This window comes from Macrotis lagotis, chromosome 4 (genome assembly GCF_037893015.1).
Source record: "Macrotis lagotis isolate mMagLag1 chromosome 4, bilby.v1.9.chrom.fasta, whole genome shotgun sequence".
Taxonomy (NCBI): domain Eukaryota; kingdom Metazoa; phylum Chordata; class Mammalia; order Peramelemorphia; family Peramelidae; genus Macrotis; species Macrotis lagotis.
The window spans coordinates 125,658,444-125,675,422 of NC_133661.1; the positions used below are offsets into that span (position 1 = coordinate 125,658,444).

Genomic DNA, 16,979 nt, shown 5'->3' on the forward strand with positions numbered 1-16,979 from the left:
CTTTCACATCAGGACCAATATGGAAATATGTCTAAAAGAACTGTACATATATACCTGTATCAGATTACTTTCTATCTTAGGGTGGGAGGGAGAAAACTTTGCAAAAATGAATGTTGAGAGACAGCTAGAGCACTGGCCTTGGAGTGCAAACCTGAATTTGGAGTCAGACCTGAGTTCAAATCTGAACTCAGACATTTAATAATTACCTGAGTGACCTTGGGCAAATCACTTAACCCCATTGCCTTGCCAAAAAAAATGAATGTTAAAAACTATCTCTAAATATAATTGAAAAAATAAAAATGTTTGCATGTGAGCAAATTCAATCTCATCAGAAGAACAAAGACTTGATAGGATGGAATAAATGTGTGGAATATGGCTACTGTGGAAGGGAATGCCCCATTCAAAATGAATAGCATTAAAAAAAAGCAATAGGGCTGGCTAGGTGGCACAGTGGATAGAGCACCAGCCTTGAAGTTAGGAGTAAATGAGTTTAAATCCGGCCTCAAACACTTAATAATTACCTAGTTGTGTGGCCTTGGGCAAACCGCTTAACCCCATTGCCTAGCAAAAACCTAAAAAAAAAAATAGTAGGGTTGCATTCAAGTATTTTAAGAAGATAAACTCATGAGAAAAATCAAGGAACCAGACTGAGAATAGCTTTATGTCTTTATTTTATGGTGTTAGGTAGGCATTTTCCAACATAGGTCTTTTAGAATTGTTTTTGATCAATGTATTGCTGAGAGGAGCTGAGTCTATCATAGTTGATCATAACACAATGTTACTGTTAAGGTGTACAGTGTTCTAATTCTGCTCAGTTCATGTAAATCTGTACAAGTTTTTCTGAACTCTGCCTGCTCATCAATTCTGAGAGCCATTTTGGAATAGCGGATAGAGAGCTGTGCTCAAGGCCAGGAAGATATGGATTCAACTGAAACTTACTGACTGTATGACCCTGGGCAAGTCTCTTAATCCCCCAATTCTCTGGGCAGCTCTGTAAAGACTACAAATTACAAAGGAAGGGCCAAAAGAAGGAAGGGGGTATTTCCTCACCAAGAAGTTTCTCCATATTAACACAAGTCCAGTTCCCATTCCTGTAAGTAGAATTTAAATGAGAAACCAGTCCAGAAAGGATTAGTAGAAACTCTCAAAAAATGAAATTCTGAGGAGGAAAAAAGGGTGGTGTTTAAAGAGTCTAACCCAGTGAAACTTTTTAAAAAACCTGCAGAAGAGGGAAAAACAGGCAAGATAATAGGAGATAAATATAAAAGAACGGCATGGGTCTGTACTTTCAGGAATTTCAATGTAAAGAATGGGCTGAAGCTGATGAAGAAAGTTAAGAATAACAAAAAAGGGGTTTTATTTTTATCAGGGGAAAGGAATGAGCATTTATTAAGCACTTAGAGTGTATCTGTCATTGTTCTACAAGCTTTACAAATATTGTCTCATTTTATCTTCACAATAACCTGGTGAAGTAGGTGCTATTATGATCCTCATTTTACATTTGTGGAAACTGAGGCAAATCTAGCTTAAGTGGCTTATTAAAGGTCACACAATCTTGTAAATGTCCAAGGGTAATTTGAATTCAGGTCTTCCGAACTCCAGACCCAACACTCCATCCATAGAGCTTCCTAGCTGTCTCAAAGAAAGGGAAGGTAGGATCAGCTGGTGCAGTGGGTAGAACCCATTGCCTTGCAAAAACCAAAAAGAAAATGAAAAGAAAAAGAAAAAAAAGAGAAGGCAAAGAAGGCTGGATAAAACAAAAAAGAAAGAAGGAAAAAAGAGCTAGGACTTGGAACAGATAGAATGATAGCTGATGCCAAAGTAATTTTTTTTAACTGCCCATTTTTTTCTTTGCTTTTTTTTTCCTTCTCCTAAAGAACATGTTATTAGGACAGTAAATGATAGAATAAAAATGACTAATAGGGAGTTGACCCTGATGATAAGTGAGGAGACAGTAAGGGAACATTTGGCTGACTTTGATCATTTCAAGTTATCTGGCCTGGGGTACTGAAGAAACAGACATTTATGAAAGCTGAGCCAATGACAAGTGATCCTAAAAAGAGGGAAAAAATGAGACAGCAGGACTGGAAAAAGGGGGGGGGGGGAGGTTCAATCTTGCTAAATGGGAAGAGAATTAAAACTTCCAATTATCAGCCTGTGAACTTGATTCTGGAAAAAATTCTATAATAGATTATTAAAGGGATGGTTAACAACCATGTAGAAAAGAAGGCCATGATAACCAAGAGTCAGCATGACTTCATCAGGAAAAAGCATTCCAGATTAACCTATTTCCTTTTTTGGAAAGCATTCCTAAATTGGTAGATTAAGGTTAGATATAGTTTATCTAGATATTAATGAAATACTTGATAAAATCTCTCATGATATTCTTGTAGGGGGTGAGGAATGCATTCAGGGTTTTTTGTTTGCTCTTTGCAAGGCAGTGGGGTTAAGTGACTTGTCCAAGGTCACACTGCTAGGTAATCATTAAGTGTCTGAGATCACATTTGAACTCAGATCCTCCTGACTCCAGAGCTGTTGCTGTATCCACTGTGCTATGTAGCTGCCCCATATTCAAGTTTTGGACATCACGTCCTAGATGCAAATAGGGAAAGCCAAAGAGAAGGCATAACTGTCCATTTTTGATTTTCTTTGTTCCCTCTGCTAAAGAATATGTTCTTTGGATGGTGAAGGGCCTGGAATTCATGCATCATGAACCTGTGTTGAAGGAATTGGTGGTCCAGTATGATCAATTGATCTACAAACATTTATGTATTTAGCATGTACTGTGTATATATATACATATATATATATATATATATATATATATACACACACACACACACACACACACAGAGAGAGAGAGAGAGAGAGAGAGAGAAAGACAGGGAACAGTGGCTAGGAAAGAGAGCTTTTGGTTTAGTCAGTCACAGGCATTTAAAATGAGTGGAATCCGAGGTAAGTGGCAGCTTACATTCTTTTCGAGGGAGAAAACATATACATAGATGAATACTTAGAAGGAAAACTAATAAAAGGGAAAAAACCCGAAATCCAAGAGAATCAGGAAGGCCTGCCAGCAAGGGTGGCAGCGAGGGTGGCAGCCTGCCCTGCAGGAAGGCCGGGTCAGGCCAGCTCTGCTTGGCCCCAGGGGCAGGACCCGAGGCAGTGAGCCAGAGAAGTTACCAAGTAACAAGTTCGGCCTTCACAGAGGAAAGCTTCCTGAGTTACCAACGCTGCTGAAAGGGACTTCAGGGGCCCCAATCCTGCTTAGTCAGGCCTCCTTCGCCTGGGAGGTGCGTATTCCTGGACGGGTTTACGGCAAGGAGGGCAGAAATGAATCTAAGGGGACTCGGGCGGAGCGTTAACCACGCTGGGACCCTTACAAGAAGGCTTGGGCTGGGTTTCGAGGGGTGCTTGGAGGGGGGGGGTCTGGAGGAGAGGAGAAAGGGCTCCTCCAGCACATCCCGGGGGCCGCGAATGGGCAGCTCGTCCGGAGGCTGGAAGTGGCCTGGGGAGGGCCGGGCCCAGCCTGGGGAGCCGGCCCGAGGAAGCAGGCCCGGCCCGAGCAAGGGCGCCCCGGGCCCGGCCCGAGCAAGGGCGCCCCGGGCCCGGCCCAGCGGTTGCCCTCTTAATCCAGCTGCCAGGGGCCAGTCTGAAGCCGGACTCCGGGTGGCCATTCCGAGGCGCCGGCCCGGGATCGAGGGATGAGTGTGCCGGTATGAGAAAGGGTGGTTTTCTGGGCCCCCTCCACGGGTAGGAGAAGCGGCTCCATGAGGCCTTTAAGACGTCAACAATTATCATTAATTCATAGAAGTAAAAACAATTCCTGCGTAATAAACGTCGATGTTGTCTTCTCTTATGCAATCGGCGGCTGGACGGGGGAGGGGGGATCCTTTGCAGACGAGACGGCAAAAGTCTCCTTTGCACTATTCCCTGCGAAGTGAAAAATGCTCGCCCGCAGGCCCCACGCGACCGCGGCAGGACTCGAACCTGCAATCTTCTGATCCGAAGTCAGACGCCTTATCCATTAGGCCACGCGGCCTCACGCAGGCCAGGCCTTTCGAGCTGGCTTAGAAAGGCGCGTCACCGCGTCGGGGCTCGTTCTAGACCAATCTCCGGGTCCCCGGGAGGGAGGGGGAGGGACGTAAACAGGTTCCTGAGGCTGCGCGTTGCGCGGGGAGGGTCGGGCCGGGCGCGGGTGGGCTCGGCTTGCTCCCCGGCCCGCTCCCCGCGGCTCGCCCCCGGCTCCGCGCCCCCGCCGCCTCGGCCCGGGGCGGGGGGCGGCGGGGCGGGGCGGGGCGGGGCTCGGCCCGGCCGAAGGTGCCGCGCTCCGGCCTGAGGCTGTGCAGGCCGCGTGGCGAGCCCGCCGGCCCGGGACTCCGGGGCCCGGAGAGGAGGAGGCGCAGCGGGAGAGGTGAGAGCGGCGTCCCCGCGGGGGGCGCTGGGGGAGGGGCCTGCCCCGGGGCGCCGGGCTGGGCGCGCACCTCTGCCACCCCAGGGGGGCGGCCGGGGGCGCCTAGCAAGGCCCCGCGGACCGAATGGAGGGGCCCCGGGACAGAGCCGCCAGGCTGCCCCGCCGGCGCGCTCAGCTCCTGCAGCCCGGTCCTGAGCATGGGTGACTGTGCCGGGCCAGAAAGCCCAAACCAGATCCTTTTAATTAAGGGGGAAAACCCCCAGTCCTTGCTCCCAAGGAGCTCATGGGAGGGACAGCCCCCAGACAGCTCTGTACAAGTGGGATGGAGACGCGTTCCCCAAAAGACCGTGCAGGAGGAAAGGCCTCTTTGAGGAGGTGGGATTTAAATCATAACTTAAAGGAAGCCAGAAGACATGGAGAAAGGAGAGCATAAGAGACTACCTGTAAAAAAAGGTGTGGGATCAGGTGATGTCTTGTGGAAGGCCCAGCAAGAGGTCGGTGTTATTGGGTTTAGAATAAATGGAGGGGAGAGTAAGGTATAAGAAAACTGGAAAGTTAGCAAGGCTTATGCAATAATCTGCTTGTGTATCACCTTGTAATAAGTGGCCAAGGTGAGGGTGTCAGGGATTAATTTATTCTTTTAAGGGTCTTTACAGTTATCGTATTCTACAATTCTTCCATCTTATTTTACAAATGAGGAATCCGGATCAGAAAGGTTGAAAAATTTACTCCAAAATACATGTGATGGAGCTGGGACTTGTACCCAAGGCTTTAGATTCCTATTCAAGAGCAGTTTTCCACTGGAAATGGGAAGAAATAGATTATAGATTATAAGAAGTAGCCAGGGCGGGGAGCAGAGATAAATGTGCTCCTTGAAGGATCTCAACAGTTATCACATTCTATAATTCTTTTATCTCTATTTTACAGATGAGGAAACAGGATCAGAGAGGTTGAAAGATTTACTCAAAGATACATATTTGGTAAGTGGGGGAAGCTGGAACCCAGGGTTTTAGATTCCTAGACCAGAACTCTTATCTACTAGAAGTGGAAAGAAATAGTTAACAGATTGTAGGAAATAGCCAGGGTAGGAAGCAGAGGTAAATTTACTCCTTGAAGGATCTCTACACATCACATTCTGCAGTTCTTTTATCTCCATTTTACAGGTGAGGAAGCAGAGTCAGAGAGGATAAAAAGATACACAGATACATAACTGGTAAGTGGGGGAGCTGGGACTTGAACCCAGGGCTTTAGACTCCTAGTCCAGAGCTCTTTTCCACTACAGATGAGTCGCCTGGTATGGAGGTCGGTAGCAGCCCGTGGAGTCCAGCCTTGGCATTTTCGGTGTTGGGCTTCTGGCTCCTCTGCTAGCCAACAGTCCTGTGAAGAGGATGCATCTTCAGTGGGGGTTCAAGAGAAGAGTCAAAGGAGAGAGAATGCATTGCACATCCAGATGTTGTCCAGAGGGCTCCATGAGCAGATCTTTGGGCAACAAGAGGTGCAGCCTTCTAAGGAAGCCATCCGGCAGAGTGTGGAGCATCTGCAGAAACATGGACTATGGGGCCAGGAGACTTCTGCTCTTCCTGATGTAGAGTTGCAGTTGCCCCATCTTTACGGGGAAGACTTGGACCAGCACTTCCGCATCCTGGCCCAGAAGCAAAGCCTACCCTACCTGGAGGCTGCTAATGAGTTGCTCCAGGCCAGATTGCCTTCTCTACCCAAGAAGTGGGCCTGGAAGGAAGGCTGGACCAGATATGAGCCTGATGGGAAGGGACAACAGGTAGAGTTCCCTGAGGAACGTGCCCTGGTATTTGATGTGGAGGTGTGCATGACAGAGGGCAATTGCCCCACCTTGGCTGTAGCTGTATCACCAAATTCTTGGTAAGTTAAGACTGTGCCACCTTAGCATTTACATGAGTACCTATTCCATTAAACAGTTGTCACCAGGAACAAAAGAGCCAAATGTTACTGGCTTTTTTTTTTTTAACAACTCAGCAGCATTTCTTTCTACATCTTCCTTTCCTCTTTTACTATCTCTCTCCTTGCCTTGTTCCTTACTCTTTTTTTTTCCCATTTTCAACTTGTTCTGTTTAGTTTGGCTGGTAGTACCCAGAACATAGCATATTGTTGAGTCCTAGCCCCTGTGCAGACCCCGACTTGTATATTCAGTTCAATAGTTACTTTGCATGTCTATATAAAACCTTATGCCAAGTACTAAGACATAGCTTCTATCATGAATTAGTTTCTTTCTTGTGGAAACTCATCATGACTAGATACTAGTATGACAAGGATATTTCAGCTTACCTTGTTTCTTTGCTCTTTGGCTTGTATCTGGCTCCTCTTTGTAAAATAGTTCTGTATGTTTTTTCTCAGCCTCACTAGTATCTTCTCAATATATTTTTAATCTGTCCTTATTCAAGCACACTGGTTTCCACCTTACATTTAATCATTTTTGGTAATAGTGATATCAGTAGAGAATTGGGTGTTGGCTCCCATACCCCCTAAACCAAGGAACTTAAACTATCCATTTATCCAATCCCAGGGGCAGGAATTCAGTGCCCAGTTGTCGATAGGTTTTGTTTTCCTCTTTGTGACACAACCCCATTTTTGCACTGTTTCTAGGTATTCATGGTGTAGCCGAAGGCTCTTAGAAGAACGCTACTCCTGGGCCAGACAGCTGTGCTTATCTGACCTCATTCCTCTGGAGACCCCTACCAGTGTTAGTGCTCCAGCCAAGCAGGATTGGTTGGAGCGTTTGGTCGTGGGCCACAATGTTTGCTTTGATCGGGCCTACATAAAGGAGCAGTACTTGATTCAGGTGGGACTCTGCTGCATGTATCACTTTCCTTCTGCCTGGGATCCTTAGCTTCCCCATTTACTTGCTTTCTTTTTAGGATTCTCTATTGATGTGTTACCTAGCCTTATGTGGATAAGATATTGTTTCTCTTTGCTAATGTCGTCAAGGATTTGAGATATCAAGCTATTCTCCAGCTGGGGAGAGGAAAGAATTACATGGTACTCATGTGGTTTTCTTTGTAAAATATAGTTGAAGGTCTCCATCTTTGATCCCCACAACTAGATTCAAGGCAGGCCAGCTGTGCTGAGGGCTTATCACTGCCCACCAGTGGTCAAGGAGTTTGTAGTCTGATTGGAGGAGAGAAGACATTAAATGTTAAATGAAAGATAATTGAACAAATAAATAACAGGCCAAATTAACAATAAGAGAGAGAGATGGTAGGCTATTCATGATGCATTGCCAAATGAATGGAACAGATAATAAATACTTTGAGAATTCCGAGGATGTAGAGATCTTCTCTGACTGGGGTGGTCAGAGAAGACTTGAACTAAGCTTAAAATAGGAGTAGTACTTGGTGAGGCATTACAGGGTTATGCTACTCGGCATGAACCAAAACATTAAAGTAAGCTTATGTACTATTTTGGGGACAGTGAATAGACCGGTTGGACTGAAGATGAGCATTTGAAATGGAGTAATTTTTGTCATCTCAGCAGCTGTGTATTTTCCAGGGCTCTCGGATGCGCTTCTTGGACACTTTGAGTATGCACATGGCCATCTCTGGCTTGAGTAGCTTCCAGCGCAGCCTTTGGATGGCAGCCAAGCAGGGAAAGCAGAAAGGCCATCAGCAGGTCCAGAAGCATATCAAGAAAACCCAAAGTAAAGCCAATGGGCCATTGGTGAGTGAGGAAACTACAGGTTCCCCCCCCCCCCCCCCCTTTCATTCCTAACATCAGGAGTCAGAGACAGACTCTGATTCTTTTATATCAACTTAATTAGGATAGGTTAGAGGAAAGGGGCTAATATCACTTGTTCCTTCATCCTTCTAGATTAGTACCTGGGACTGGTTGGACATCAGCAGCATCAACAACCTAGCAGATGTACACAGTCTTTATGTTGGGGGACCACCTCTGGAAAAGGAAGCCAGGGAACTGTTTGTCAAGGGAACCATGAAGGACATCAGGGAAAACTTCCAGGTATAGTTAGGACAGTGCCTTGGCTAATGCTTGAGAAGACACAAACTTTTTAGATTGAGAAAGAAAGTAAAGATATACGTGACCTTCAAACCTTTTTGTAAGTAGCTACTAGGATTCTGGTTTTTTTTTTTCTGCCTCTTTCTTATATGGTACATTCCTTTGAAATATAACTGGTTAATATTGAACTGAATTTTTTTCTGCAGGTGGCAGAATCTGCTCTTAGACTGAGTGAGAATAGAAGAGTCGTGATTATGCAATGTGTACCCCTTGTGATTCTCTCTTATAGGATCTGATGAAGTATTGTGCTTTGGATGTGCAGGCCACCTATAAGGTTTTTCAGGAACAGTTGCCACTCTTCATGGAGAGGTGAGAGAACCCTGGGGGCAGAAGGAGCCTAGAGTTGTGCACCCCAAGGTTCCTTCATCAGGAGCTTCTTAGCTTTCAGGGTCCCTGTTCTGGATGGGAATGGTCTGGTGAATCTGCTCTTTTTTTCCAGGGACAGTCCATCAAGAGACTTTGTTATTCAGCTACTGTAGTCTCTGATTGTTTCCACAGATGTCCTGAAGGAAAAGCATAGGAAGGGAAGATGAAAGGGGAAATCATTTTACAAATCTATTGCTTTTGGAGGAAGGAATAGGTTGGTTGGGTCTTGACTTCACTTGTGAAGTGAAGGGTGATAGTATTAATAGTTCCTATCTATATAGTGCTAGACTGAGAGGTGAGTGGTGCAAATATCATAATCCCCATTTTATAGACTAGGAAACCGGCTCAGAGATATTAAGAGACTGGTGCAAGGTCACATGTATAGAGTAAGGTAAAGCCAATACTTTAACCCAATCTTTTGATTCCTATTTTTGTGCTCTTTCCACTACATGCCCCTTTTACTTCCCTTTCCTCCTCTGAGGCTTATGTTGGCCTATATTCATTCTTAAAGGTGCCCTCACCCTGTAACACTAGCTGGGATGCTAGAGATGGGGGTGTCTTATCTTCCTGTTAATCAAAACTGGGATCGCTATCTAATGGAGGCTCAGACTACATATGAGGAGTTGCAGAAGGAGATGAAGAAATCTCTGATGGACCTTGCCAATGATGCCTGCCAGCTAGTGTCTGGTGACAGGTAGTCCTGGGAGTAAGGGCCTTGGGGTGGCTGCTAATGGACCCTTGGAGCCCCAAAGTGGGTGAAAGATCAACTTAGGTATCTGTTAGCTGATAGTAGTTTTGTTCCTTAGGTACAAAGATAACCCCTGGCTTTGGGATCTGGAGTGGGATCTGCAGGAGTTTAAGCTGAAGAAGAAAAAGATTCAGAAGAAAGATCAGAATATATCTTGCAGTTCTTCATCTGAGGCTAAAAAATCCTTAGAGATTGAAAGGCAAGAAGGTAGGACTGGAACAGGGAATATTAAAAGATGTGGAAAGTAGGGTTTAAGGATGACATAGCATAACATGTGATAGGGGAAACTCATAGGATGGTTTCAAAATCCATTTTGACAAAATAGTCATAGAACCAAATAGGGACTGCTTTGTTGGGATAGCATTACAGAATAGGTCTCTTTTTGGAGAGGTAGAATGTGGCATTGCAGAATAGGTCTCTTTTCGGGGAATCCATTTGTGTTTTGGGTTGTTTTCTTCTGGGGTAGATCCTGGCCCTCCTAGTGAAGAGGAAGAGCTGCAGAGCAATTCTGCCATCAGAACTCGAATGGAGGAGTTGAAAGAGACAGTATCATTGTTGCCCAAGAGGATTCAACACTTGCCTGGACATCCGGGGTGAGCTTCTGGCCAAGGGGAGAAGGGATACTTTGGGCATTATCCCTTTCATAGGCTAAACTTCTCTCAGTCTTTAATTTTCTTCCCTTGCCTCACGTCTGTCTCTTCGCCAATTCTCCAGCGGAGGGTAGATTTTTGCAGTAGAGAAATCATGTCTCAGGGGGTCAAACCATTAAATTTAGTTGTGCAATTTTTAGATCTCAACTTTGTTATTTCTCCTAAGAGGAGGCCCTTCAATTTCCGGAGTTTGTTTTAAAAAGTTCAGGATTGAAGCTCAGGAATAACATGAGCTCTCAGCCTCAATGTATTTGCTCTCATATAGGGTTTGTCTGAAGAGTGTGACTGTACAGTTCTTATTTCTGTCATCTTTGGGATCCCAATATCATCTTGAATTAATCCTCAATTTATTCAGCCACTGAGATACAAGGATATTTAAAGTTAAGGATTCTGTTGTTAAGGAACTTAACATTCTTATTAGGGAGATAATCTTAATATATTTAAATAATTTGAGAACAGTTAAGAGCTGACTATAAGTTCAGTAGAAATGAAGAGAAGGGAGTAATCAGTTTAGGTTGATATTTTGAGAAAAGCTTCACAGAGAAGATAGGACTTGAGCTGGACCTTGAAGGATAGATAGGATTTGTGAACTTGGGGTCAGGAGAAAGAAAGAATGACTGTAGTTGGAAAACATTGTTATCTGTTATGTTAAAACACTGTAATCTCTATGTACCACAGGTGGTATCGGAAGCTTTGTCCTCGACTGAATGATCCTGCCTGGGTGCCAGGTCCTAGCCTTATCAGCCTGCAGATGCGAGTGACTCCAAAGCTCATGATGTTAACATGGGATGGCTTCCCTGTACACTACTCAGAGCGGCATGGATGGGGTTACTTAGTACCTGGGCGACAGGACAATCTATTCATAGATTCTTCCAAGACAGATGTTGCTAGCTGTCCCTACAGGTAGGATCCTAGGCCTTTCAGAGATTTTATGTGATGAGCAAACAACTTGGGGAAGTTAGGCTCCAGTTTCAATGGATAGGGAGAAGGGATCCAGATATCTATGGTCTGAGGGGCAGCTAGGTGGCACAGCGGACAGAACACTGGCCCTGGAGACAGAAGGACCTGAATTCAGATCCCACCTCAGACACTTAAAAATTGCCCAGCTGTGTGACCTTGGACAAGTTGCTCTTAACCCTATTGCTTTTAATTAAAAAAATGTATTTTGAGAAAAAAAAATAGAACATTTATCAATCAGTTATTTAAATTGCCCAGCTGTGTGACCTTGGACAAGTCGCTCTTAACCCTATTGTTTTTAATTAAAAAAATTATTTTGAGAAAAAAAAATAGAACATTTATCAATCAGTTATTTAAATAGAATTTATTAATAACAAACTGTTAGGTGGTAGGTCTACAATTACTAAGAATGAAACAGTCCCTATTCAAATGCTGTTTTGGAGGGTGGCAGTGAAAATCTATAGTTTCTGGAATAACTGGGTTCAGGTTCTAACATAAGGCCCAACATTTGTTAATTTCGCTTCTCCTCTACCAATTTTTAACCCTCACAGAAAAATTATAGCAACATCATAAGCATTTAAAGTTCAGAAGAGCATTCACTAATCCATTAGAGATGGGGATAGGAGAGGTCAGTCTGTCCTAAATCTTATCATAAATTTAGCATTTTCACTTGGAGAGGGGAGTTTTTAAGGAACTTCCTGTTCCCTAGGCAGCACTTGGACTGGAAAGAAAATCAAGTGATGTAGCACCATGATTAAGTGAAAAATCTCCCCATTCACTATCCATTTTACTGTATCCCTGGAAATATTTCTCCTTTACGGATGTTGGATGTGAATAATGCCATAACCTGAACTGGGGCTTTCAATACTCAGGAGAAATTTTCCTTTTGCATTTTATTACCTTCCTCTGATGAAGCAGACTGTTGTCCAAATACTTAAAACAGAAAGAGAGAAAGCAGAAAAAGAAAATGGTTGCTCTAAATTGCTAACATATACTTATGTATACTTACATAATCACATTGAATAAAAGATTATCAGAGATTGCAATAATGTATTCAAAAGATTGTTCACCATGACCAGATTGGAATTATTAATAGGAGTTCAGGAATGGTTAAGCAATAACAAATCTGTACATATAATATATTAATAACAAAAATAGTAAGAGTCACATAATTATATCATTAGATAAAGCTTCTCAGACTGTGTTGCTGAATGAAGTTAAAGGAATTCAGGGTAAAGCAATAGAACTTGGAATTGGGAAACCTTTATTCTTGTCCCAGCTCTACTACTTTGTAGCTCTGTGATCTTGAATTTACCTTTTCATGACTATTTTCTTGACTGGAGAATGGAGATAGTCTTACCACACTTATTTAACATTTATTGAGCACCTGCTATAAGCAGGATCTAGAGGTTATGAGGATATATAAAATATGTATAAATGCTCTCCAGGAGCTATATTTTAGGGGAGATAATACACACACACACACACACACACACACAACCCTAATTCTTTATTTTTATGATAAAGGTCATAAAAGTGGCAATTAGCATGAAGTAAAGTGTGAGTTCAGAGGAAATCACTTTTGATAGGAGTATCAAGTAAGATTTTATGATGAGACATTTACTGAGACTTGGAAAAAGAAGAGTTAGGACTTTAATAGGTAAAGATGGAAGATGGGTATTCTGGTTTGTGGGAATATCATAAGTTTTTAGTTTTTGCAAGGTAAAGGGGTTAAGTGACTTGCTTCAGATCACACAGCTAAGTTTGAGGTCAGTGTTGAACTCAGTTCTCCCCACCTCCAGAGTTGGTGCTCTATCCACTGTACCACCTAGTTGCCCCATAAGTTTTTGATTGTGAGGATAACATGAATGAATAGATTGAAAATTCTGTGTCATTGTTAAGTTGCTGTTGACCTCTGTCTTTCTAAGTCAGTATACTACCTTCAGGGATCCTTACGGATGGATCTTTCTATATAAGTTTAAAACCATTGCTCTTTTCAACCTGCCTTTACAGAGCCATTGAAGCCCTCTATCAGAAATACTGCAGGGAGATGGGAAAGGAGCAACCTGAGCCGATGGCCCAGCCAGTGTCAGAGGAATTCATGCTCACTGACAGCACAGTGTGGCAAACGGTAAGGGCAGCTTTAGCCACAGGAAGTAGTGGGGATATCTGAATCTTCCCATTTGCAACAAGAAAGAATTATCGACTAGCTGTGAAATTTTGTGTTTTTGTTTTTGTTTTTTGTTTTTGTTTTTGCAAGGCAATGGCCAAACAACTAAGCAAGTATTAAGTGAGGCCAAATTTGAACTCAGGTTCTCCTTACTCCAGGGCTGGTGCTCTATCCATTGCTTCACCCAAGAGTTTTGAGTTCTTTTCCTGGTCCTAATCCTTGAGGTCTCCAAAGCAGTTCTCCTTGAAAATTGGATGGGGTATATAGGCCTCCTTTTCTTTCTTTCAGAGATGAGGAGGCTGTGGCATCTCCTGAGATAAAATCTCCAGGAGATGAGGGGAAGGGAATGAATGAAGGGAAGATTAAGTCTGTAACTTCATATTGGGACTCCCAAGTTCCAGTGATGTTGGTCTTGCTGTCCTCTTCAGACTGCTTTTTCAGGTTTTCCTCCTTGCCTCCTTTGTAGATGGATTGAGGTACTTGAGATAGCTGATGAGAATGAAGTATTAAAGAGGCACTTATAAATGGAAGCATTGTTCGTGTCCATAAATCCTTTTGAGAAGAGGATTTCTGTAGGCATCTAATATGTAGTTTGGGAGAGAAGGGATATTCTGACTAAACTAGGAGTCAAGGAAAGGACAATTTACTTGTCATCTTTTTATTAGACTTACTTTTTTTTTTTTCCAGAAAAGGCAGAGTGATGAAGTAAAAAGCTTAGCTCTTGGAGTCAAAAGAACTGGATTCAAAGTCTAACTTGACACTAGCTTGTGACTTTAGCCAAGGCATCTAACCTTTCTGGATCTCACAGTATTTGTACTACCTACTTTTCAAGTAGGAAAGTCCTTACTCAACTTAAGTGCTCTTTAAATGAGATCATTTAACATTGTAATTGATAATTATTCCTCTTCTTGCTTCATTTAGGTAGAGGAGCTGAGTCACTTGGAACCTGATGCTGATTTTGAAAATGGAAGAGCATCACAGGTAAGTGGTTGAGATCTTGGAGGTTTCCTAATTTGGGATCTCTCGTTGGGATTTAAGAGCAGGCAAATTTGTTTTGTTTTCTGGTTTGTTTTTTCTCAGTGAATTTCTACAGGTGATATTAGAGTTTAGAGTACTGTAAAAATTAAAGAGGTGGAAAGAGAGTTCTTTATTGAAACAACTTCTTCTTAGAAGATTCTCTTCTTAATGTCATAATCTTGACTCCAGGAGTCACTACAGGCCTAACTAGAGCATCTCTGAGTCTTGGAAGGGGGGCAGAACCTGGCATCTACCTCTGTTCCTCAGTGCTTAACATCTTATGGGTGGTTTTACAGGATAAGGTCACTTTCCTTATTCCCTACTATCACTCTAATTACAATATTTTCATAGAGGAGGGTTAGGATAATAAATATGTCATACCCATAGGAGGAGGCTAATGATTTGCAGCTTAGTCATCCAACCTATCACCATGGCAACGGACCTTACAGTGATGTGAACATTCCTGGCTGCTGGTTTTTCAAACTGCCACACAAGGTAAGTGGGTTCCTGTTACTTAGGAGGGTGCATAATAAATGCTTGTTTTTGATAAGTATGGTTCCTTTTATTTGCTAGTAACATGAATATATGCTACCCCCCACCCCATCCCCACCTTTCTTGAAGAAATAAAACTTGGCCCTGATGGGAACTTAGGGACAGGGTCTAATGTCTGAATTTAGGATTGGCCCTGCCATTAACAAAGCAAGGTCACTTGTATTAAATAATCATTTAATAACTCTATGAGGGGCAGCTAGGTGACACAGTGGCTAGAGCACCAGCCCTGGAGTCAGGAGGACCTGAGTTCAAATCCAGCTTCAGACACTTAAATAATTACCTAGCTGTGTGACCTTGGGCAAGTCACTTAACCCCATTGCCTTGCAAAAAAACCAAAATAAATAAATAAAATAAAATAAAATAATAGCTCTGTGACCTTGGAAAGTTAGTTAATACTTTGGAACATTGCTTCCTTTATCTTCAGAATGAAGGGAGTTGATCTAGAAGATTTTCAGATCAAGTGTAGTTCTATCATTCCTTTTGTTATGGAGACAAAGTTGATGTGAGAAGGAGCCAAGGCATGAATTTTTTAATGTTAAAGAAGAGTAGTTGATAAAGGAAATTATATAGGAGCTCTGACACTGCTTAGAGAATTAGTTTTTGGACAGTGTCTTCCTCCCTTCTATCCTGCTCTCCCTAATTCCCTCACCCACAGTGTTTTTGGGCTGTCTTCACCTCCTCTTGGCCCTTTAGCTCCAAAAATCTGGCTTCCCTGGCCCAGCCAATTAGGAAGATGCTTTCTTGGTATTCAGTGTGAATTCCTGACCCATGAATCTTTTCTACCTTGGATCTCTTCCCATACCACCAAAGGATGGCAATAATTATAATGTGGGCAGCCCATTTGCCAAGGATTTCCTGCCAAAGATGGAGGATGGTACACTGCAAGCTGGTCCAGGGGGTGCCAGTGGCCCCAGAGCTCTCGAAATCAACAAGATGGTCTCCTTCTGGAGGAATGCTCACAAGCGCATCAGGTAGCCTAGTGCAAACCCTGGGAAAGGGCCCCTTGTGTGGATGGAAATAACCTTTTTATGGTTCCTGGAATGGAATGGAAAGAATAGAAACTATAAAGAGAGGAAAATGGTTTGAATTTCTTTTCCCTACAGAGAGACTGAATGGAATTACAAGTGTTTGTAACAACTCCCAGGTTAGGCCTAAGGTGATTCTTATATTTGCTTGACTAACCCAAATCCTTGAGATGGTCTCTGAATGAAGAACTAAACATTCAGAACCATCTAAACCTAGAATGATCTCAGAATGTGTCACACCTCACTAGAAAACCTATTTTTTGTCTCCTTTTCCTCAACTTTTAAATGAGAGAACAGTGTTTTCAATAGCCTCCTTGTGGTTGTGAGCCATAAGTGAGATATTATGCAACATACTTTGTGAATCTTAAAACTTTATATCAATACAAATTATTTTTAAAAATCTCTTCCTTATTAAACTTTAGAGCCCCTAGGGAAGAATGCATTGCCTCAAAAGGGTGTTTTCCTCCCCCTCCCATAGCTAAGGAAATCCTTGCTTCAACAAACTTGTAGTTTATCCCCCAGAAATGATTTTAGACTGTGTTGGAGACCTTCTTCAATTGTCTTCTAAATTGTCAAGACCTGGGTTAATGACTATTGACCTAGAACTTACTTTTATCCCAACTCTGCCATTAATGAACTGTAAGATGTTGGGAGAGTTACTTATGTAAGCCTTACTGACCTTTATTTACAAATGATGGTGTTAAGATTCTAGCTCTAAAGATATTGTCTCATTCTAATCTTTGATTCTGCCAGCTGAACCTTGAGTGTCTGGGTCTTGGCATCATCTCTTGTTCTGACTCATCTCAGTCTTAAACAATAAATTTTGAGATGACCTGAATAAAGTCATTATGAAGTCTTTGCTGTGTGTCACACATAAAGAAGCACCTGCTTGTCTTTGGGTGGTGATGATGGAAAATCCCCAGGATTAGTTTCTCAGCCAATATAGAGTCTGATGTCTGCTCCCCAAGAGTTATGACCTTGGGAGTTATAGACTGAACAGGATCCAGGGTCCAGTCAGTGTTAAACTTGAACCAACACT

The 16,979-nt window shown here is 42.9% G+C and overlaps 1 protein-coding gene and 1 non-coding gene across 2 annotated transcripts in view; one reads left to right on the top strand and one right to left on the bottom strand.

The window, feature by feature from the left end:
• Positions 1-3,966: 3,966 nt before the first annotated feature.
• Positions 3,967-4,039, bottom strand: TRNAR-UCG (transfer RNA arginine (anticodon UCG)). The gene has a single exon. It is a non-coding gene; the product is annotated as a tRNA-Arg (tRNA).
• A 279-nt stretch (positions 4,040-4,318) lies between these two features.
• The window catches only part of POLG (DNA polymerase gamma, catalytic subunit), a 29,899-nt gene continuing 17,238 nt past the window's right edge, over positions 4,319-16,979 (top strand). Inside the window, 16 exon segments of the mRNA XM_074234113.1 lie at positions 4,319-4,411; positions 5,339-5,391; positions 5,575-5,624; positions 5,694-6,289; positions 7,031-7,226; positions 7,934-8,101; positions 8,252-8,398; positions 8,685-8,764; positions 9,333-9,515; positions 9,628-9,776; positions 10,036-10,162; positions 10,898-11,122; positions 13,190-13,307; positions 14,268-14,327; positions 14,751-14,858; positions 15,726-15,886. Coding sequence (XP_074090214.1) covers positions 5,694-6,289; positions 7,031-7,226; positions 7,934-8,101; positions 8,252-8,398; positions 8,685-8,764; positions 9,333-9,515; positions 9,628-9,776; positions 10,036-10,162; positions 10,898-11,122; positions 13,190-13,307; positions 14,268-14,327; positions 14,751-14,858; positions 15,726-15,886 — 2,318 coding nt within the window. The 5' untranslated portion in view covers positions 4,319-4,411; positions 5,339-5,391; positions 5,575-5,624.